The 23,336-nt window shown below is 39.1% G+C and overlaps 1 protein-coding gene across 2 annotated transcripts in view; it reads left to right on the top strand.

The window, feature by feature from the left end:
* Nucleotides 1–23,336, top strand: part of lamb1b (laminin, beta 1b) — a 95,683-nt gene that overhangs the window by 56,297 nt on the left and 16,050 nt on the right. For both annotated transcript variants that reach the window (XM_061914174.1, XM_061914173.1), the window contains exons 19-23: nt 4,071–4,302; nt 4,365–4,528; nt 10,493–10,717; nt 20,069–20,286; nt 20,552–20,648. In XM_061914174.1, coding sequence (XP_061770158.1) covers nt 4,071–4,302; nt 4,365–4,528; nt 10,493–10,717; nt 20,069–20,286; nt 20,552–20,648 — 936 coding nt within the window. The remainder of the gene's footprint in view (nt 1–4,070; nt 4,303–4,364; nt 4,529–10,492; nt 10,718–20,068; nt 20,287–20,551; nt 20,649–23,336) is intronic.

Raw genomic sequence — 23,336 nt, 5'->3', positions numbered from 1 at the left:
CGCTGCATCTGTAAGTGCAAGTTAAAACTCTGGAAGGCAAAGCCAAAGCCATTTATCAACAACACCCAGAAACAACATCTAAGATGGACTGAAAGTGTTGAAATGTTGAAACTATTTGGAATATATCGCCCACAGACTGAGAATCTGGAGAAATCACTGCACGTAAGCTGCAAGGCCATGACTTATATTTATATAGCGCTTTTTCTCTAGTGACTCAAAGTGCTTTTACATAGTGAAACCCAATAACTATTCATAGCGCTTTTTCTCTAGTGACTCAAAGCGCTTTTACATAGTGAAACCCAATATCTAAGTTACATTCAAACCAGTGTGGGTGGCACTGGGAGCAGGTGGGAAAAATGTCTTGCCCAAGGACACAACGGCAGTGGCTAGGATGGCGGAAGCGGGGACCGAACCTGCAACCCTCAAGTTGAGCTATACCACACCAAGTTAGCATAGTATTCGATACCTCAGGCGGTACTGCATCAAAAGGTGACATCAGTGTGTAAAGGATATCACCACAGGAAGCCACTGTCAGTAACTACAGTTGGTCGCTGCATCTGTAAGTGCAAGTTAAAACTCTGGAAGGCAAAGCCAAATCCATTTATCAACAACACCCAGAAACAACATCTAACATGGACTGAAAGTGTTGAAACTATTTGGAATATGTGGCCCACAGACTGAAAATCTGGAGAAATCACTGCACGTAAGCTGCAAGGCCATGAATTATATTTATTTAGCGCTTTTTCTCTAGTGACTCAAAGCGCTTTTACATAGTGAAACCCAATATCGAAGTTACATTTAAACCAGTGTGGGTGGCAGGTGGGAAAAATGTCTTGCCCAAGGACACAACCGCAGTCGCTAGGATGGCGGAAGCGGGGATCGAACCTGCAATCCTCAAGTTGTGCTATACCACACCAAGGTAGCATAGTATTCGACCCCTCAGGCGGTACTGCATCAAAAGGTGACATCAGTGTGTAAAGGATATCACCACAGGAAGCCACTGTCAGTAACTACAGATGGTCGCTGCATCTGTAAGTGCAAGTTAAAACTCTGGAAGGCAAAGCCAAAGCCATTTATCAACAACACCCAGAAACAACATCTAAGATGGACTGAAAGTGTTGAAATGTTGAAACTATTTGGAATATATCGCCCACAGACTGAGAATCTGGAGAAATCACTGCACGTAAGCTGCAAGGCCATGACTTATATTTATATAGCGCTTTTTCTCTAGTGACTCAAAGTGCTTTTACATAGTGAAACCCAATAACTATTCATAGCGCTTTTTCTCTAGTGACTCAAAGCGCTTTTACATAGTGAAACCCAATATCTAAGTTACATTCAAACCAGTGTGGGTGGCACTGGGAGCAGGTGGGAAAAATGTCTTGCCCAAGGACACAACGGCAGTGGCTAGGATGGCGGAAGCGGGGACCGAACCTGCAACCCTCAAGTTGAGCTATACCACACCAAGTTAGCATAGTATTCGATACCTCAGGCGGTACTGCATCAAAAGGTGACATCAGTGTGTAAAGGATATCACCACAGGAAGCCACTGTCAGTAACTACAGTTGGTCGCTGCATCTGTAAGTGCAAGTTAAAACTCTGGAAGGCAAAGCCAAATCCATTTATCAACAACACCCAGAAACAACATCTAACATGGACTGAAAGTGTTGAAACTATTTGGAATATGTGGCCCACAGACTGAAAATCTGGAGAAATCACTGCACGTAAGCTGCAAGGCCATGAATTATATTTATTTAGCGCTTTTTCTCTAGTGACTCAAAGCGCTTTTACATAGTGAAACCCAATATCGAAGTTACATTTAAACCAGTGTGGGTGGCAGGTGGGAAAAATGTCTTGCCCAAGGACACAACAGCAGTGAGTAGGATGGCGGAAGCGGGGATCGAACCTGCAACCCTCAAGTTGAGCTATACTACACCAAGTTAGCATAGTATTCGATCCCTCTGGCAGTACTGCATCAAAAGGTGACATCAGTGTGTAAAGGATATCACCACAGGAAGCCACTGTCAGTAACTACAGTTGGTCGCTGCATCTGTAAGTGCAAGTTAAAACTCTGGAAGGCAAAGCCAAAGCCATTTATCAACAACACCCAGAAACACCATCTAAGATGGACTGAAAGTGTTGAAATGTTGAAACTATTTGGAATATATCGCCCACAGACTGAGAATCCGGAGAAATCACTGCACGTAAGCTGCAAGGCCATGAATTATATTTATATAGCGCTTTTTCTCTAGTGACTCAAAGCGCTTTTACATAGTGAAACCCAATATCAAAGTTACATTTAAACCAGTGTGGGTGGCAGGTGGGAAAAATGTCTTGCCCAAGGACACAACGGCAGTCGCTAGGATGGCGGAAGCGGGGATCGAACCTGCAATCCTCAAGTTGTGCTATACCACACCAAGGTAGCATAGTATTCGACCCCTCAGGCGGTACTGCATCAAAAGGTGACATCAGTGTGTAAAGGATATCACCACAAGAAGCCAATGTCAGTAACTACAGATGGTCGCTGCATCTGTAAGTGCAAGTTAAAACTCTGGAAGGCAAAGCCAAAGCCATTTATCAACAACACCCAGAAACAACATCTAAGATGGACTGAAAGTATTGAAATGTTGAAACTATTTGGAATATATCGCCCAATATATCGCCCACAGACTGAGAATCTGGAGGAATCACTGCACGTAAGCTGCAAGGCCATGAAATATATTTATTTAGCGCTTTTTCTCTAGTGACTCAAAGCGCTTTTACATAGTGAAACCCAATATCTAAGTTACATTCAAACCAGTGTGGGTGGCACTGGGAGCAGGTGGGTAAAGTGTCTTGCCCAAGGACACAACAGCAGTGAGTAGGATGGCGGAAGCGGGGACCGAACCTGCAACCGTCAAGTTGAGCTATACCACACCAAGTTAGCGTAGTATTCGATCCCTCAGGCAGTACTGCATCAAAAGATGACATCAGTGTGTAAAGGATATCACCACAGGAAGCCACTGTCAGTAACTACAGTTGGTCGCTGCATCTGTAAGTGCAAGTTAAAACTCTGGAAGGCAAAGCCAAAGCCATTTATCAACAACACACAGAAACAACATCTAAGATGGACTGAAAGTATTGAAATGTTGAAACTATTTGGAATATATCGCCCACAGACTGAAAATCTGGAGAAATCACTGCACGTAAGCTGCAGGGCCATGAATTATAATTATATAGCGCTTTTTCTCTGGTGACTCAAAGCGCTTTTACATATCCATCCATCCATTTTCTACCGCTTATTCCCTTTTTGGGGTCGCGGGGGGCACTGGCGCCTATCTCAGCTACAATCGGGCGGAAGGCGGGGTACACCCTGGACAAGTCGCCACCTCATCGCAGGGCCAACACAAATAGACAGACAACATTCACACTCACATTCACACACTAGGGCCAATTTTAGTGTTGCCAATCAACCTATCCCCAGGTGCATGTCTTTGGAAGTGGGAGGAAGCCGGAGTACCCGGAGGGAACCCACGCATTCACGGGGAGAACATGCAAACTCCACACAGAAAGATCCTGAGCCTGGATTTGAACCCAGGACTGCAGGACCTTCGTATTGTGAGGCAGACGCACTAACCCCTCTGCCACCGTGAAGCTTTTACATAGTGAAACCCAATATCTAAGTTACATTCAAACCAGTGTGGGTGGCACTGGGAGCAGGTATGTAAAGTGTCTTGCCCAAAGACACAACGGCAGTGACTAGGATGGCGGAAGCGGGGATCGAACCTGCAACCCTCAAATTGAGCTGTACTACACCAAGTTAGCATAGTATTCGATACCTCAGGCAATAGTGCATCAAAAGGTGACATCAGTGTGTAAAGGATATCACCACTGGAACACTTCAGAAAGCCACTGTCAGTAACCAAAGTTGGTCGCTACATCTGCAAGTGCAAGTTAAACTCTAGAATGCAAAGCCAAAGCCATTTATCAACAACACCCAGAAACGCCGCCAGCTTCTCTAGGCCCGAACTCATCCAAGATGGACTGAAGGTGTTAAAATGTTGAAACTATTTGGAATATATCGCCCACAGTCTGTGACTGCGACCCCCGGGGATCGGTGAGCACCTCCTGCCACGAAGAGACGGGGCAGTGCGATTGCGTGCCCGGGGCGACGGGACGCCAGTGCTCCCACTGCCTGCCGGGATATTGGGGGTTCCCTTTCTGCCGACCGTGCCAGTGCAACGGCCACAGCGAAGTCTGCCATCCTGAGACTGGCGAGTGCCAAGGCTGCAGGGACTTGACCACCAGACACTACTGTGAGAGGTACTTGCGACTTTTCCCTGTTCCCTTCACCAGATCTACCTATGGTCGCTTTAACCCCGCAGGTGCTTGGATGGTTACCACGGTGATCCAGAGTTGGGGTCAGGCGGACACTGCCGCCCCTGTTTGTGCCCCGACGGCCCGCGTAGTGGACGACAGTTTGCAGACAGCTGCTACATTGCGGACAGTACCAACCAGCTGGTGTGTGTGTGCAGCCCCGGCTACAAAGGTAATACACACACACACACATTTGGTTTCAGAAGGTCCATATTTGCCTTTTTGAACTTATCGGCACCTGGCTGATGAGCTCAGCCCATCTTTAACGCAGTTGTGTCCCGTTGTTCAGGGTTTCCCTTTAGCGTATTCAATCGTGACAAAATATTAGCCGTGTAGGGTTAACTTGTAGGGTTGTACGGTATACCGGTACTGGTATAGTATCGTGGTACTAATGAATCAAAAACGGTACTATACTCTGTTTGAAAAGTATCGGTTCGCCATATTATTATTTTTGTTTTTTTACAGGCATGACGGCGCATCGTCGTCATGTCATAACAATGCTGTTTTTTCGAGCAGAGGGGCATGTTCGGCAGCGCACACACACTGAGTACTTACAAGCAGACAGTGTGTAGACAGAAAAGGGAGAACGGACGCATGTTGGTGTAAAAAGTAAAGATAAAGGTGAAGTTATAAAACTGAAACGCCCTCGGGAAGAGGTGCTTTAAAGGCCTACTGAAATGAGATGTTCTTATTTAAACGAGGATAGCAGGTCCATTCTGTTTCATACTTGATCATTTCGCGATTTTGCCATATTTTTGCTGAAAAGGATTTAGTAGAGAACATCAATGATAAACTTTTGCTCGCTAATAAAAAAGCCTTGCCTGTACCGGAAGTAGCAGACGATGTGCGCGTGACGTCACGGGTTGTGGAGCGTCTCACATCTGAACATTGTTTACAATCATGGCCACCAGCAGCGAGAGCGATTCGGACCGAGAAAGCGACAATTTCACCATTAATTTGAGCGAGGATGAAAGAATCGTGGATGAGGATAGTGCAAGTGAAGGCCTAGAAAAAAAATAAAAGACAGGGCAGTGGGAGCGATTCAGATGTTATTAGACACATTTACTAGGATAATTCTGGAAAATCTCTTATCTGCTTATTGTGTTACTACTGTTTTAGTGAGATTATATGGTCGTACCTGAAAGTCGGAGGGATATGGTGACTGCCAGTGTCTCTGAGAAAAGCCACGTTTCTCGACGAGGCGGAGCGAAGGCAGCCCTTGGGGCTGAGCTTTTTTTCCCCCCTCCTCCACGGTGGAAGCATCCCACGTTCGGGGGCGGCCGGTCGGAAGAGGCAAGAGAGTCCGCAGCTGCCTCTTTTACAGGTGCACAAGGAACAATGTCTACGGTAAAAGCCGACTTATTACCACAACTTTCTCACCGAAACCTGCCGGTTGACATGTGGTAGGGAACCATGTTCGCTTGACCGCTCTATTCCATAGTAAAGCTTCACTGTCGGGAATGTAAACAAGGAAACACCGGCTGTGTTTGTGTTGCTAAAGGCAGCCGCAATACACCGCTTCCCACCTACAGCTTTCTTCTTTGACGTCTCCATTATTAATTTAACAAATTGCAAAATATTCAGCAACACAGATGTCCAGAATACTGTGTAATTATGCGATTAAAGCAGACAAATTATAGATGGGCTCGGGCTGGAACAAAACAATCTGTGACGTCACGCGTCATCATACCGCGACGTTTTCAACAGGATATTTCACGCGAAATTTAAAATTGCAATTTAGTAAACTAAAAAGGCCGTATTGGCATGTTTTGCAACGTTAATATTTCATCATTGATATATAAACTATCAGACTGCGTGGTCGGTAATAGTGGCTTTCAGTAGGCCTTTAAGGCATGGCTAGCTAGTTAGTCTGCGGTGTTGTAGCTACTTATAAATCACTAATCCTGGCCTCCATGGCGACAAATAAAGTAAGTTTCTTATAAGTACCATTATCACTGCAATATGAAGAATAGCTAAACATGCTTCACTACACACCGTAGGAGGATACAATAGCTCACCGGCGTCACAATGTAAACAAACGCCCTGGGTGGATCTACACCTGACATCCACTGTAATGATACCAAGTACAAGAGCGTATTTAGTCGATACTACTATGATTACATCTATATTTTTTTATCATCAAAAAGTATCTAAAAACATTTTGGTACCGGTACCAAAATATTGGTATCGAGACAACCCTAGTTACTTGCTATAAAACATTTTCAGTTCTGTTATTTATCACCTAAAGCAGTGTTTTTCAACCACTGTGCCGCGGAACACTAGTGTACCGTGAGATACAGTCTGGTGTGCCGTGGGAGATTATGTAATTTCACCTATTTGGGTTAGAATATTTTTCTGCAAACCAGTAATTATAGTCTGCAAATGAAGTGTTGTTGTTGAGTGTCGGTGCTGTCTTGAGCTGGGCAGAGTAACCGTGTAATACTCTTCCATATCAGTAGGTGGCAGCCGGTAGCTAATTGCTTTGGAGATGTCAGCGGGAGGCAGCGTGGAGGTAAAAGGGTGTCTAATGCTTAAAGGGGAACATTATCACAATTTCAAAAGGGTTAAAAACAATAAAAATCAGTTCCCAGTGGCTCGTTGTATATTTAGAAGTTTTTTTCAAAATTTTACCGGTCCCGGAATATCCCTAAATAAAGCTTGAAAGTGCCTTATTTTCGCTATCTTCGAAACCACTATCCATTTCCCTGTGACGTCACACAGTGCTGCCAATACAAACAACATGGCGGTTACCACAGCAAGATATAGCGACATTAGCTCGGATTCAGACTCGGATTTCAGCGGTTTAAGCGATTCAACAGATTACGCATGTATTGAAACAGATGGTTGGAGTATGGAGGCAGATAGCGAAAACGAAATTGAAGAAGAAATTGAAGCTATTGAGCGAATAGCTATTGACGCTATTCGGCCATAGCGTGGGTGTACCTAATGAAGTGACCTATAGCATGGCTGCCTTATTAGCATCGCCGGTAAAATGTGCGGACCAAACGATCAGGACTCTCGCATCTTGTGACACTGGAGCAACTTAAATCCGTTGATTGGTAAGTGTTTGTTTCGCATTCAATGTGGGTATCTAATTTCAAATGTACATACAGCTAGCGTAAATAGCATGTTAGCATCGATTAGCATAGCATGTTAGCATCGATTAGCTGGCAGTCATGCCGTGACCAAATATGTCTGATTAGTACATAATTCAACAACATCAACAAAACTCACCTTTGTGATTTCGTTGACTATCGTTGCAAATGCATCTGCAGGTTATCCATACATCTCTGTGCCATGTCTGTCTTAGCATCGCCGGTCAAATGTGGAGACACTCCGGGACATTCAATGGGGGTCTGGCGGCAGATTTCTTGCCAGTGGTGCAACTTGAATCCCTCCCTGTTAGTGTTGTTACACCCTCCGACAACACACCCACGAGGCATGATGTCTCCAAGGTTCCAAAAAATAGTCGAAAAAACAGAAAATAACAGAGCTGAGACCCGGTGTTTGTAATGTGAAAATGAATATGGCGGCTGTATTACCTCGCTGACGTCATGTTCTGACGTCATCGCTAAAAGACCGATAAAACAGAAAGGCGTTTAATTTACCAAAATTCACCCATTTAGAGTTCGGAAATCGGTTTAAAAAATACATGGTCTTTTTTCTGCAACATCAAGGTATATATTGACGCTTACATAGGTTTGATAATAATGTTCCCCTTTAAACCAAAAATAAACAAAAGGTGAGTGCCCCTAAGAATAGGCAGTGAAGCTTAAGAAAGGCAATGCAGAACAAAACTTTCTACAAAGTAAACAAAAACAGAATGCCTGGACGACAGCAAAGACTTACTGTGAAGCAAAGACGGCGTCCACAATGTACATCCGAACATGACATGACAATTGACAATGGCCCCACGAGGAAGGATAAAAACAAAGTAGATGCGGGAAATATCGCTCAAAGGAAAGCCTGAGTAAGCTACAGGAAAATACCAACAAAAGAGAAAAAGACACCAAAATAGGAGCGCAAGACAGGAAGTAAAACACCACACAGGAAAACAGCAAAAATAACTCCAAAGTTCTTTGTTTTATTTTTGCAAAAATATATTCATATTGCTATATTTATCTTTGGTATGAAAATTATTATGTAACATAAGTTATTATTATTATTTTGTTTCTTTGTTGTTGCTATTTTTGTATCATGACATTTTACTATTGGATCATGTTGTGCTGCATTTTAATCTTTTGTTTTGTGATTGTGTGATGTTTTTTGCCTGGACCCCTGGAAGAATAGTCTCCACTGCGGTGTAGACTAATGGGGATCCTTGATAAACTAAACTAAATAAGTCAGGGTGTGCTGTGACAGGTGGTGACAGTACACCTACTTTGAGACAAGCGCTATAGTGATGCATATTTGCTTATGCTTCAAAGCAGGGGTCGGGAACCTTTATGGCCGAGAGAGCCATGAAAGCCAAATATTTAAAAATGTATCTCCGTAAGAGTCATATAATATTTTTATAACACTGAACACAACTAAATGCGCGCATTTTTAAGTAACACCAACATTTCTAGAGTATAATAGGTCTCTTATTTTTTGTAATAACATTGTTATTCTGACGCTAACTGTGGTGGGGGCGTGGCCTGTGGGCCTGCAGCAAACTTGGGTGTCCCAGGACCGGCCTCGAAATCAGCGACAGGTGCGTAGATGGCCCACCTGGGCCTTGTTATCTAATCACCTGTCGCTCTGTTATAAGCAGCAGCCAGGAGGAGAGACGGGGTGGAAGCTGGAGCCAGAGCACGAGCGAGAGAGAAAAATACAATTGCTGGATAGCAACTGAGAGACTTAATGAAAAATATAACAATAATGTATCCCTGAAAAGGGCTCTCATGTCGGTGCTTGGGGGTCTGAAGAACCCCCAGGAGGGCAAGCCCCGCACTAATTAATAATAAATAAATTACTACTTACCATTAGCGCAACTTCTTGAACATAAAAAAGCATGAGAATGTTTTACATTTTGAACGTTATTTTTAACACTGTGATTACGAGTGGAATTATTTATTACTTATCGTGTTAAGGAATGTCAGCTCAGATTTATCCGAGAGCCAGATGCAGTCATCAAAAGAACCACATCTGGCTCTAGAGCAGGGGTAGGGAACCTGTGGCTCCAGAGCCAGATGTGGCTCTTTTGATGACTGCATCTGGCTCTGGGATAAATCTGAGCTGACGTTGCTTAACACGATAAGTAACGAATAATTCCACTTGTAATCACAGTGTTACAAATAATGTTCAAAATATAAAACATTCTCATGCATTTTTAATCCATCCATCTGTTTTCTACCGCACCTGTTCAAGAAGTTGCGTCAATGGTAAGAAGTCATTTATTTATTATTGGTTAGTGTGGGGCTTGCCCTCCTGGGGGTTCTTCAGACCACCAAGCACTGACATGAGAGCCTGTTTCAGGGTTACAATATTGTTTTATTTTTCAATAAGTCTCTCAGTTGCTTTCCAGCAATAGTATTTCCAGCCCCAACCCAGTCTCTCCTCCTGGCTGCTGCTTATAACAGAGCGACAGGTGATTAGATAACAAGGCCCAGGTGGGCCATCTACGTACCTGTCGCTGCAGGCCCGCAGGCCACGCCCCCTCCACAGTTAGCTTCAGAATAAAAATGTTATTACAAAGAGTAAGAGGACCTATTATATTCTAGAAATGTTGGTCTTACTTAAAAATGCACGTGTTTAGTTGTGTTCAATGTTAAAAAAAAATATTATATGGCTGTTACGGAAATATATTTTAAAATATTTGGCTTTTTGGCTCTCTCAGCCAAAAAGGTTCCCGACCCCTGCTCTAGAGCCATAGGTTCCCTACCCCTGCTTTAAAGTCATATCCAACAATTGCGACAACAACTTTTTACCGCAACTGAGTTTTGTTGTTTAATGATTTCTGCTGGTGGTGTGCCTCCGCATTTTGGCAACGCAAAAAATGTGCCTTGGCTAAAAACAAAAATTTGAAAAATGTACAAGCAATCGGATGGAAAGCCAAAACAAAATCACACGGGAGGCCGAAAACGTTGATCGGGTTATCCCGAGTTTTATGTCGCTCTGTCATTAGCCTGAAATCTTCTTGCGCCACTTCCTGCAGGTGCCAGGTGTGACGAGTGCGCCCCAGGTCACTTCGGCAACCCGCTGTTGCCCAGCGGACGCTGCCTGGCGTGCCAGTGCAACGGCAACATCGACATGCACAACCCTGGCTCCTGCGACTCTCAGACAGGCGCGTGCCTCAAGTGCCTGTACCACACCGACGGCTACGCCTGCCAGCACTGCAGGCTGGGTTACTACGGCAACGCTGCCACTCAGAGCTGCAGAAGTGAGTGCACTAGACTTTGTCATGAATATCGAGCGCTTGCAAACCCTTTCAGTGTAGTCCATGTGTGACATGTCGTCTGCAGCCTGCTTCAGGGAAACTAAAAGTATATCCAAAAAGTGGATGGTGCAATTCCTGAAGGGGTTGCGTGTGAATGCTCTTAAGTTGAAAAGAAATGCTGACAGAATGTGGTATGAATGTAATAGTTTGAATGTTGAAGAGTTTGAATTTCCGGGAAAAATGCAATTTGGTTTGGAATTTGTGTTGATGTTGGAATGGTTTGAATAGGTTGAAAAATGTGTAAATACATTTATTTTGAATGGGGAAAAAGTCGCCAGAAAAAGGGTCAAAAAAGGGTCTAAAAAAAGGGAATTCCTGGAATTTTTTGGATGAGTGCAGTGTTGAAGGTGGAATGGTTTGAATAGGTTTAAAAGTGTGCCAATTGTGGAGGTTTCAAAAAGGGACAATTACTTTTGAATGGGGAAAATGTCCCTGAAAACTGGGAATTCTTGAAAATCCGGGATTTTTTTTTTATTTGTTCAAGGTGAGCAAACAACCTGTAACAGGCTGAATATTTTGGAGTTGGAACGATTTGAATCGGATGAAAAATGTGAGAGTTGTGGAACTTTGAAAAACATCCCATTGGTTTAAATGGGAATTTCATGGACATTTTGAAAAAAGCGGGAATTTTGGGGAAAATGTTAAAAGACTTGAATGTTCTGATTTTAGTTGGTATTGGAATTTTTTTAATCGTATTGTTCTGAATGAGTTTTGTTGGTGTTGGAATTTTTCAAATGCTCGAGAAATGGTCAAGTCGTATCATTTTTAATTGAGAAATGGTATTAAAGAATTTTGGGAAAACCAAGAATTTTCCAGTTAAAAAAACAACTTTGTTTAAGTTTAGAAAATGAACAATTCATTTTGAATGGGGAAAATGTCCCTGAAAACTGTAAATTCTTGAAAATCCGGGATTTTTTAAAAAATTGTTGAAGGTGAGCAAACAACTTGTAACAGGCTGAATATTTTGGAGTTGGAACGATTTGAATCGGATGAAAAATGTGGGAGTTGTGGAACTTTGAAAAACATCCCATTGGTTTGAATTGGAATTTCATGGAAATTTTGGAAAAAGCGGGAATTTTTTGGAAAATGTTAAAAGACTTGAATGTACTGATTTTGGTTGGTATTGGAATTTTTCTAATCGGTCGAGAAATGTTTAAGTGGGAAAAAATTTTAATTGAGAAATGGTATTAAGGAATTTTGGGAAAACCGGGAACTTTAACTAGTTACAAAAAAGTTAGTTTTTTGTCCTGATTAAGAGGAATGTTTTGACAGTGGAATGGTTGAAGTGGGTTGAAAATGTGGACGGAGTTGTCGCCAGAAAAGCGGGAATTTTTGGGAAAATGTTAAAAGACTTCAATGTTCTGAATTAATTTTGTTGGTGTTGGAATTTTTCAAATGCTCGAGAAATGTTGAAGTCGTAACATTTTTAATTGAGAAATGGTATTAAAGAATTTTGGGAAAACCGGGAATTTTCCAGTTAAAAAAAACAACTTTGTTTAGGTTTAGAAAATGGGGAAAATGTCCCTGAAAACTGGGAATTTTTGGAAATCCGGGAATTTTTTTTTTTAATTGTTGAAGGTGAGCAAACAACTTGTAACAGGACGAATATTTTGGAGTTGGAACGATTTGAATCAGATGAAAAATGTGGGAGTTGTGGAACTTTGATTAACATCCCATTGGTTTAAATGGGAATTTCATGGAAATTTTGAAAAAAAGCGGGGATTTTTTGGGAAAATGTTAAAAGACTTGAATGTTCTGATTTTGGTTGGTATTGGAATTTTTCTAATCGTTCGCGAAATGTTTAAGTAGGAAATTTTTTTTATTGAGAAATGGTATTAAGGAATTTTGGGAAAACCGGGAACTTTTCCGGTTACAAAAAAGTTAGTTCTTTGTCCTGATTAAGAGGAATGTTTTGACAGCGCGATGGTTGAAGTGGGTTGAAAATGTGGACAGAGTTGTCGCCAGAAAAGCGGGAATTTTTTGGAAAATGTTAAAAGACTTCAATGTTCTGAATGAGTTTTGTTGGTGTTGGAATTTTTCAAATGCTCAAGAAATGGTTAAGTCGTAACATTTTTAATTGAGAAATGGTATTAAAGAATTTGGTCAAAACCAGGAATTTTCCAGTTAAAAAAAACAACTTTGTTTAAGTTTAGAAAATGGACAAAACTGGAAATTCTTGGAAATCCGGGAATTTTTTTAAAATTGTTGAAGGCTTGTACTATGAAAAATGTCCCATTGGTTTAAATGGGAATTTCATCACGTGTACTTTAAAAAAGGGTCAAAAAAGAGTTTGAAAAAAGGGATTTCTTGGAATTTTTGGGAAATTGGAAAAATTCAAGTTTGAATGTCCAGGATGAGTGGAGTATAATGAAGGTGGAATGGTTTGGATAGGTTGAAAAATATAGAATATACTTTTTTTTTTTTTAATTGTTGAAGGTGAGCAAACAATTTGTAACAGGATGAATATTTTGGAGTTGGAACGATTTGAATCAGATGAAAAATGTGGGAGTTGTGGAACTTTGATTAACATCCCATTGGTTTAAATGGGAAGTGGATAGGTGGAAAAATATAGAAATGGTGGAAGTTTGAAAAATGTCCAATTCATTTTGAACGGGGAAAAAAGGGTACAAAAAAAAAAAAAAGAGCTTGAAAAATAGGGATTTCTTGGAATTTTTTGGAACTTGGAAAAATTAAAGTTTGAATGTCCAGGATGAGTGGAGTATGTTGAAGGTGAAATGGTTTGAATCGGTTGAAAAATATAGAAATGGTGGAAGTTTGAAAAATGGCCAATTCATTTTGAAGGGGAAAAAAAAGGTAAAAAAAAAATAAAGATATTGAAATAAAGGGATTTCCTGGAATTTTTTGGAACTTGGAAAAATGAAAGTTTGAATGTCCAGGATGAGTGGAGTATGTTGAAGGTGGAATGGTTTGAATAGGTTGAAAAATGTGGAAATGATGGAAGTTTGAAAAATGGCCAATTAATTTTGAACGGGAAAAAAAGGGTAAAAAAAAAAAAAAAAAAAGCTTGAAAAATAGGGATTTCTTGGAATTTTTTGGAACTTGGAAAAATGAAAGTTTGAATGTCCAGGATGAGTGGAGGATGTTGAAGGTGGAATGGTTTGAATAGGTTGAAAAATATAGAAATGGTGGAAGTTTGAAAAATGGCAAATTCATTTTAAAGGGTAAAAAAAGGGTAAAAAAAAATGTTTGAAAAAAAGGGATTTCCTGGAATTTTTGGGAACTTGGAAAAATGAAAGTTTGAATGTCCAGGATGAGTGGAGTATAATGAAGGTGGAATGGTTTGAATAGGTTGAAAAATATAGAAATGGTGGAAGTTTGAAAAATGTCCAATTCATTTTGAAGGGGGAAAAAAAGGGGGGGGGGGGGGGGGGGGATTTCCTGGAATTTTTGGAACTTGGAAAAATGAAAGTTTGAATGTCCAGGATGAGTGGAGTATAATGAAGGTGGAATGGTTTGAATAGGTTGAAAAATATAGAAATGGTGGAAGTTTGAAAAATATCCAATTCATTTTGAAGGGGGGAAAAAAAAGGGTAAAAAAAAAAAATAAAGAGTTTGAAAAAAAGGGATTTCCTGGAATATTTTGGAACTTGGAAAAATATAGTTTAAATGTCCAGGATGAGTGGAGTATGTTGAAGGTGAAATGGTTTGAATCGGTTGAAAAATATAGAAATGGTGGAAGTTTGAAAAATGTCCAATTCATTTTGAAGGGTAAAAAAAGGGTAAAAAAAAATAAAGAGTTTGAAAAAAAGGGATTTCCTGGAATATTTTGGAACTTGGAAAAATGAAAGTTTGAATGTCCAGGATGAGTGGAGTATAATGAAGGTGGAATGGTTTGAATAGGTTGAAAAATATAGAAATGGTGGAAGTTTGAAAAATATCCAATTCATTTTGAAGGGGGGAAAAAAAAGGGTAAAAAAAAAAAATAAAGAGTTTGAAAAAAAGGGATTTCCTGGAATATTTTGGAACGTGGAAAAATATAGTTTAAATGTCCAGGATGAGTGGAGTATGTTGAAGGTGAAATGGTTTGAATCGGTTGAAAAATATAGAAATGGTGGAAGTTTGAAAAATGGCCAATTCATTTTGAAAGGTAAAAAAAAAAAAAAAAAAAGATATTGAAAAAAAGGGATTTCCTGGAATATTTTGAAACTTGGAAAAATTTAAGTTTGAATGTCCAGGATGAGTGGAGTATAATGAAGGTGGAATGGTTTGAATAGGTTGAAAAATATAGAAATGGTGGAAGTTTGAAAAATGTCCAATTCATTTTGAAGGGGAAAAAAAGGGTAAAAAAATAAAATAAAAAAAAGTTTGAAAAAAAGGGATTTCCTGGAATTTTTTGGAACTTGGAAAAATTTAAGTTTGAATGTCCAGGATGAGTGGAGGATGTTGAAGGTGGAGTGGTTTGAATCGGTTGAAAAATGTGGAAATGGTGGAAGTTTGAAAAATGGCCAATTAATTTTGAAAGGTAAAAAAAGGTAAAAAAAAAAAGTTTAAAAAAAAATAAAGAGTTTGAAAAAAAGGGATTTCCTGGAATATTTTGGAACTTGGAAAAATATAGTTTAAATGTCCAGGATGAGTGGAATATGTTGAAGGTGGAATGGTTTGAATAGGTTAAAAATGTGGAAATGGTGGAAGTTTGAAAAATGGCCAATTCATTTTGAACGGCAAAAAAAGGTCAATAAATAAATAAATAAAAATAAAAAAAGTTTGAAAAAAAGGGATTTCCTGGAATATTTTGGAACTTGGAAAAAATATACTTTAAATGTCCAGGATGAGTGGAATATGTTGAAGGTGGAATGGTTTGAATAGGTTGAAAAATGTGGAAATGATGGAAGTTTGAAAAATGGCCAATTAATTTTGAACGGGAAAAAAAGGGTAAAAAAAAAAAAAAAAAAGCTTGAAAAATAGGGATTTCTTGGAATTTTTTGGAACTTGGAAAAATGAAAGTTTGAATGTCCAGGATGAGTGGAGGATGTTGAAGGTGGAATGGTTTGAATAGGTTGAAAAATATAGAAATGGTGGAAGTTTGAAAAATGGCAAATTCATTTTAAAGGGTAAAAAAAGGGTAAAAAAAAATGTTTGAAAAAAAGGGATTTCCTGGAATTTTTGGGAACTTGGAAAAATGAAAGTTTGAATGTCCAGGATGAGTGGAGTATAATGAAGGTGGAATGGTTTGAATAGGTTGAAAAATATAGAAATGGTGGAAGTTTGAAAAATGTCCAATTCATTTTGAAGGGGGAAAAAAAAAGGGGGGCGGGGGGGGATTTCCTGGAATTTTTGGAACTTGGAAAAATGAAAGTTTGAATGTCCAGGATGAGTGGAGTATAATGAAGGTGGAATGGTTTGAATAGGTTGAAAAATATAGAAATGGTGGAAGTTTGAAAAATATCCAATTCATTTTGAAGGGGGGAAAAAAAAGGGTAAAAAAAAAAAATAAAGAGTTTGAAAAAAAGGGATTTCCTGGAATATTTTGGAACTTGGAAAAATATAGTTTAAATGTCCAGGATGAGTGGAGTATGTTGAAGGTGAAATGGTTTGAATCGGTTGAAAAATATAGAAATGGTGGAAGTTTGAAAAATGTCCAATTCATTTTGAAGGGTAAAAAAAGGGTAAAAAAAAATAAAGAGTTTGAAAAAAAGGGATTTCCTGGAATATTTTGGAACTTGGAAAAATGAAAGTTTGAATGTCCAGGATGAGTGGAGTATAATGAAGGTGGAATGGTTTGAATAGGTTGAAAAATATAGAAATGGTGGAAGTTTGAAAAATATCCAATTCATTTTGAAGGGGGGAAAAAAAAGGGTAAAAAAAAAAAATAAAGAGTTTGAAAAAAAGGGATTTCCTGGAATATTTTGGAACTTGGAAAAATATAGTTTAAATGTCCAGGATGAGTGGAGTATGTTGAAGGTGAAATGGTTTGAATCGGTTGAAAAATATAGAAATGGTGGAAGTTTGAAAAATGTCCAATTCATTTTGAAGGGTAAAAAAAGGGTAAAAAAAAATAAAGAGTTTGAAAAAAAGGGATTTCCTGGAATATTTTGGAACTTGGAAAAATGAAAGTTTGAATGTCCAGGATGAGTGGAGTATAATGAAGGTGGAATGGTTTGAATAGGTTGAAAAATATAGAAATGGTGGAAGTTTGAAAAATATCCAATTCATTTTGAAGGGGGGAAAAAAAAGGGTAAAAAAAAAAAATAAAGAGTTTGAAAAAAAGGGATTTCCTGGAATATTTTGGAACTTGGAAAAATATAGTTTAAATGTCCAGGATGAGTGGAGTATGTTGAAGGTGAAATGGTTTGAATCGGTTGAAAAATATAGAAATGGTGGAAGTTTGAAAAATGGCCAATTCATTTTGAAAGGTAAAAAAAAAAAAAAAAAAGATATTGAAAAAAAGGGATTTCCTGGAATATTTTGAAACTTGGAAAAATTTAAGTTTGAATGTCCAGGATGAGTGGAGTATAATGAAGGTGGAATGGTCTGAATAGGTTGAAAAATATAGAAATGGTGGAAGTTTGAAAAATGTCCAATTCATTTTGAAGGGGAAAAAAAGGGTAAAAAAATAAAATAAAAAAAAGTTTGAAAAAAAGGGATTTCCTGGAATTTTTTGGAACTTGGAAAAATTTAAGTTTGAATGTCCAGGATGAGTGGAGGATGTTGAAGGTGGAGTGGTTTGAATCGGTTGAAAAATGTGGAAATGGTGGAAGTTTGAAAAATGGCCAATTAATTTTGAAAGGTAAAAAAAGGTAAAAAAAAAAAGTTTAAAAAAAAATAAAGAGTTTGAAAAAAAGGGATTTCCTGGAATATTTTGGAACTTGGAAAAATATAGTTTAAATGTCCAGGATGAGTGGAATATGTTGAAGGTGGAATGGTTTGAATAGGTTAAAAATGTGGAAATGGTGGAAGTTTGAAAAATGGCCAATTCATTTTGAACGGCAAAAAAAGGTCAATAAATAAATAAATAAAAATAAAAAAAGTTTGAAAAAAAGGGATTTCCTGGAATATTTTGGAACTTGGAAAAAATATACTTTAAATGTCCAGGATGAGTGGAATATGTTGAAGGTGGAATGGTTTGAATAGGTTGAAAAATGTGGAAATGATGGAAGTTTGAAAAATGGCCAATTAATTTTGAACGGGAAAAAAAGGGTAAAAAAAAAAAAAAAAAAAAGCTTGAAAAATAGGGATTTCTTGGAATTTTTTGGAACTTGGAAAAATGAAAGTTTGAATGTCCAGGATGAGTGGAGGATGTTGAAGGTGGAATGGTTTGAATAGGTTGAAAAATATAGAAATGGTGGAAGTTTGAAAAATGGCAAATTCATTTTAAAGGGTAAAAAAAGGGTAAAAAAAAATGTTTGAAAAAAAGGGATTTCCTGGAATTTTTGGGAACTTGGAAAAATGAAAGTTTGAATGTCCAGGATGAGTGGAGTATAATGAAGGTGGAATGGTTTGAATAGGTTGAAAAATATAGAAATGGTGGAAGTTTGAAAAATGTCCAATTCATTTTGAAGGGGGAAAAAAAAGGGGGGGCGGGGGGGGATTTCCTGGAATTTTTGGAACTTGGAAAAATGGAAGTTTGAATGTCCAGGATGAGTGGAGTATAATGAAGGTGGAATGGTTTGAATAGGTTGAAAAATATAGAAATGGTGGAAGTTTGAAAAATATCCAATTCATTTTGAAGGGGGGAAAAAAAAGGGTAAAAAAAAAAAATAAAGAGTTTGAAAAAAAGGGATTTCCTGGAATATTTTGGAACTTGGAAAAATATAGTTTAAATGTCCAGGATGAGTGGAGTATGTTGAAGGTGAAATGGTTTGAATCGGTTGAAAAATATAGAAATGGTGGAAGTTTGAAAAATGTCCAATTCATTTTGAAGGGTAAAAAAAGGGTAAAAAAAAATAAAGAGTTTGAAAAAAAGGGATTTCCTGGAATATTTTGGAACTTGGAAAAATGAAAGTTTGAATGTCCAGGATGAGTGGAGTATAATGAAGGTGGAATGGTTTGAATAGGTTGAAAAATATAGAAATGGTGGAAGTTTGAAAAATATCCAATTCATTTTGAAGGGGGGAAAAAAAAGGGTAAAAAAAAAAAATAAAGAGTTTGAAAAAAAGGGATTTCCTGGAATATTTTGGAACTTGGAAAAATATAGTTTAAATGTCCAGGATGAGTGGAGTATGTTGAAGGTGAAATGGTTTGAATCGGTTGAAAAATATAGAAATGGTGGAAGTTTGAAAAATGGCCAATTCATTTTGAAAGGTAAAAAAAAAAAAAAAAAAAGATATTGAAAAAAAGGGATTTCCTGGAATATTTTGAAACTTGGAAAAATTTAAGTTTGAATGTCCAGGATGAGTGGAGTATAATGAAGGTGGAATGGTTTGAATAGGTTGAAAAATATAGAAATGGTGGAAGTTTGAAAAATGTCCAATTCATTTTGAAGGGGAAAAAAAGGGTAAAAAAATAAAATAAAAAAAAGTTTGAAAAAAAGGGATTTCCTGGAATTTTTTGGAACTTGGAAAAATTTAAGTTTGAATGTCCAGGATGAGTGGAGGATGTTGAAGGTGGAGTGGTTTGAATCGGTTGAAAAATGTGGAAATGGTGGAAGTTTGAAAAATGGCCAATTAATTTTGAAAGGCAAAAAAAGGTTAAAAAAAAAAGTTTAAAAAAAAATAAAGAGTTTGAAAAAAAGGGATTTCCTGGAATATTTTGGAACTTGGAAAAATATAGTTTAAATGTCCAGGATGAGTGGAATATGTTGAAGGTGGAATGGTTTGAATAGGTTAAAAATGTGGAAATGGTGGAAGTTTGAAAAATGGCCAATTCATTTTGAACGGCAAAAAAAGGTAAATAAATAAATAAATAAAAATAAAAAAAGTTTGAAAAAAAGGGATTTCCTGGAATATTTTGGAACTTGGAAAAATATACTTTAAATGTCCAGGATGAGTGGAATATGTTGAAGGTGGAATAGTTTGAACAGGTTGAAAAATGTAGAAATGGTGAATGTTAGAAAAATGGCCAAATCTTTTTGAACGGGAAAAATGGCCCGGAAAACCTGGAATTCTGGGAAATCTGGGAAATTTTGGAATTTTTCAAGTGAAAGCCTGTGATTCCTGAATAGGTTGAACAGTTTGAATGGGATGAAAAATGTGGAACGTAGAGCGCGCCAAAATCTAAAGAAGAAGAAGAAGAAGTAGATTAAATTTAGTGTAGAAAACCATGTGTGTGTCAGTTTGGAGCATTCACACAATAAAGGTTTTTCAAGTGTTTCTAAGTGTGCTCCTTGTCCCGCAGAGTGCATGTGCCACCCGGAGGGCACGGCCCGACACACCTGCTCCACGCCGGACGAGTGCGAGTGCGACCAGCGCAGCGGTCAGTGCCCCTGCTTGCCCAACGTGGTGGGTCAAAACTGCGACCGCTGCGCCGAAGACATGTGGAACATGGCGAGCGGGGAGGGCTGCCATCGCTGCGACTGTGACCCCGTCCACGCCTTCAGCTCCTCTTGTGACGAGGTGAGGGCAAAACCGGACTTGGGATCCGAACTAATCGGGTTTATAGTCTCACGTCTGGCTCGCTTTGCGTTTTGACGCTTGCATGCACAAACACACACAAGTTCCAGTATCACAGGAAGGAAGTCCCCCAGATAGACGTATGTTTCTTGGAGTGGGAGTACAAAGGGTCCATTGTGGTCTGCATACTCAGGCAGAGACACAACAAACTGCTTTATTTGGTCCTTCCTTTTGAAAATGTCTCTGCTGGAATCTCTTTGGACTGCAGGTCACGGGGCGCTGCTCGTGTAAACCTGGTTTCGCTGGCAGGACGTGTCGGGAATGCAGGGAGCTCTTCTGGGGGGATCCAGAGGTCAAATGTCACGGTAGGACGCATGATTTATACGCAGGGGTGTAGCACCAAAATTCCGGGGCCCTATACCCGAGACTCCTGAAAGACCTCCCACATCCCAGCCTCAACCCACGGTCACATTTTGTGTGTTTACATGCACTCAGATACTCATGACGGCATGGATTTGGTTGACACCAGCTTTTTAAACATGTAAAAACTTTAATTACATTGATTTTTAATACCTCAAAAATATCTACATAAACCCCCTAAATTTTTAGGAACCAATGTCCCTTTGGGACAGAGGACCCTATTGAATTTCTAAGGTTTTATTATTATTCTTTATCATACCGCCGCCTCTTTGAGCTATAATTTGACCGCCTTAACATCAAAACTCACCAAATTTGACACACACATCAGGACTGGCGAAAATTGCGATCTAATCAAAAAACCAAAACCCAAAACTCAAAATTGCGCCCCCCTAGGAAGAAAACATTGATTGATTGATTGATTGATACTTTTATTAGTAGATTGCACTGTACAGTACATATTCCGTACAATTGACCACTAAATGGTAACACCAGAATAAGTTTTTCAACTTGTTTAAGTCGGGGTCCACGTTAATCAATTCATGGTACAAATATATACTATCAACATAATACAGTCATCACACAAGTTAATCATCATAGTATGTACATTGAATTATTTACATTATTTACAATCCGGGGGGTGGGTGGGGAGCTTTGGTTGATATCAGAACTTCAGTCATCAACAATTGCATCAACAGAGAAATGTGGACATTGAAACAGTGTAGGTCTTACTTAGTAGGATATGTACAGCCAGCAGAGAACATAGTGAGTTCAGATAGCATAAGAACAAGTATATACATTAGAAGTACATTTGAGTTGTTTATAATCCGGGGAGATGGGATGTGAATGGAGGAGGGTATTAGTAAAGTGTTGAAGTTGCCTGGAGGTGTTGTTTTAGAGCGGTTTTGAAGGAATATAGAGATGCACTTACTTTTACACCTGTTGGGAGTGCATTCCACATTGATGTGGCATAGAAAGAGAATGAGTTAAGACCTTTGTTAGATCGAAATCTGGGTTTAACGTGGTTTGTGGAGCTCCCCCTGGTGTTGTGGTTATGGCGGTCATTTACGTTAAGGAAGTAGTTTGACATGTACTTCGGGATCAAGGAGGTATAGCGGATTTTATAGACTAGGCTCAGTGCAAGTTGTTTTACTCTGTCCTCCACCCTGAGCCAGCCCACTTTGGAGAAGTGGGTTGGATTGAGGTGTGATCTGGGGTGGAGGTCTAAAAGTAACCGGATTAGCTTATTCTGGGATGTTTGGAGTCTAGATTTGAGGGTTTTGGAGGTGCTGGGGTACCAGGAGGTGCACACAGACAAAACTGTCTCTAACTTCCAGGAGGAACGTCGTAGAAACATGAAACAAAAACCACTATGTAGGTCTCAGTTAGACCTATATTTCATAAACTCTTACCTCCCAGCTAAAATCAACAGGAAGTTTGCAATTCCCCCTTCAATACAAATGTTGGCTAAAAAATGTTTGCTTTTTTTCAAACATTATCTCCTCTGAGGCCGTTTGTCGTTTCGGCTTCAAATAAGCAAGAGAAGAGAGATTGAGCCCTTCTGATTAAAAGTTCATGAAATAGTTTTAATCACTGCTACGGTTTTGATTTTATTAGCCTTCAAAGAACCGCTGCGCTGAAAACCATTTCAAAGATGGCCGCCGTGTGCAGACACAGTGAGGGAGACATTATTCGTTTTTTTCCGCTACCGTCTGCTGCTGTTGCGCACGCACCAACATTTGTTGGGGGCGGGGGCCTGTGATCGTCTATACCAGTGGTTCTCAAACTTTTTTTGTCATCCCCCACTTTGGACAAGGGGGAGTTTTCAAGCCCCACCTGCCCCCATCGCCCCAACAGAACGCTAATGCCAAAGCTTAACATTTTCAAATTTATTGAACATCAGGTAACATTCTAGTTGTATACATTCAAACTCAATAACATAAAATAACATCAAGTTCAATAAAAAATAAAATAACTGTGCAGCTGTGGTATAACTTGCATCAAGTTCAATAATAAATAAAATAACTACTCTGCCAGTTTTCTTTGAAAGAAATCAAGTGGCTTATTGACGTGATTGGGGTGTGTGGTCTCAAAATGTCTCTTTAATTTGTTGGGTCTCATGCTGTCTGCTGCTAGCGGTTTTAGACACAGAACACACAGGGGTCTCTCCTCTGCCCCCACCACTGTTGCTGTGAATCTAAGAGCAAAATACCCTTCATCATATTTTCTTCTCGGTTGGCTTTTTGGTTGATTAAGCCTGTCAGATTTTTGTTTCTCTGCAGGCTCTGGCTCGACGACCTTTGAGGTGCGAGTCACAAATGTATCCATTTTGTGTAATAAAAGGTTGTTCCACTTAGCCCCGCCCCCATTAGTTACTGTTGCTATGTCTGTCAAACTTTCGCTCCTACCTAGAAATTTAAAGCCTAGAGGAAAAATAAGTAATTTACATTTATTTATACAGCGGATTTCACAGACAGAATCACAGTGATTTACAGTGTGTATGGAAATGAAAGCATAGTAAAAAAAAAATAATCTAGGAATATAGTAAAAATACAAATAAAAAATAAAGTGAAATTTCCTCCCGTTCCTCGCGCCCCACCTGTCATGTCTCTATTCCCCACCAGTGGGGCCCGCCC

Source organism: Nerophis ophidion, linkage group LG10 (genome assembly GCF_033978795.1).
Source record: "Nerophis ophidion isolate RoL-2023_Sa linkage group LG10, RoL_Noph_v1.0, whole genome shotgun sequence".
Classification (NCBI taxonomy): Eukaryota; Metazoa; Chordata; class Actinopteri; order Syngnathiformes; family Syngnathidae; genus Nerophis; species Nerophis ophidion.
The sequence above is the reverse complement of the archived record's forward strand: the minus strand, read 5'-3'. Positions and strand labels throughout refer to the sequence as shown.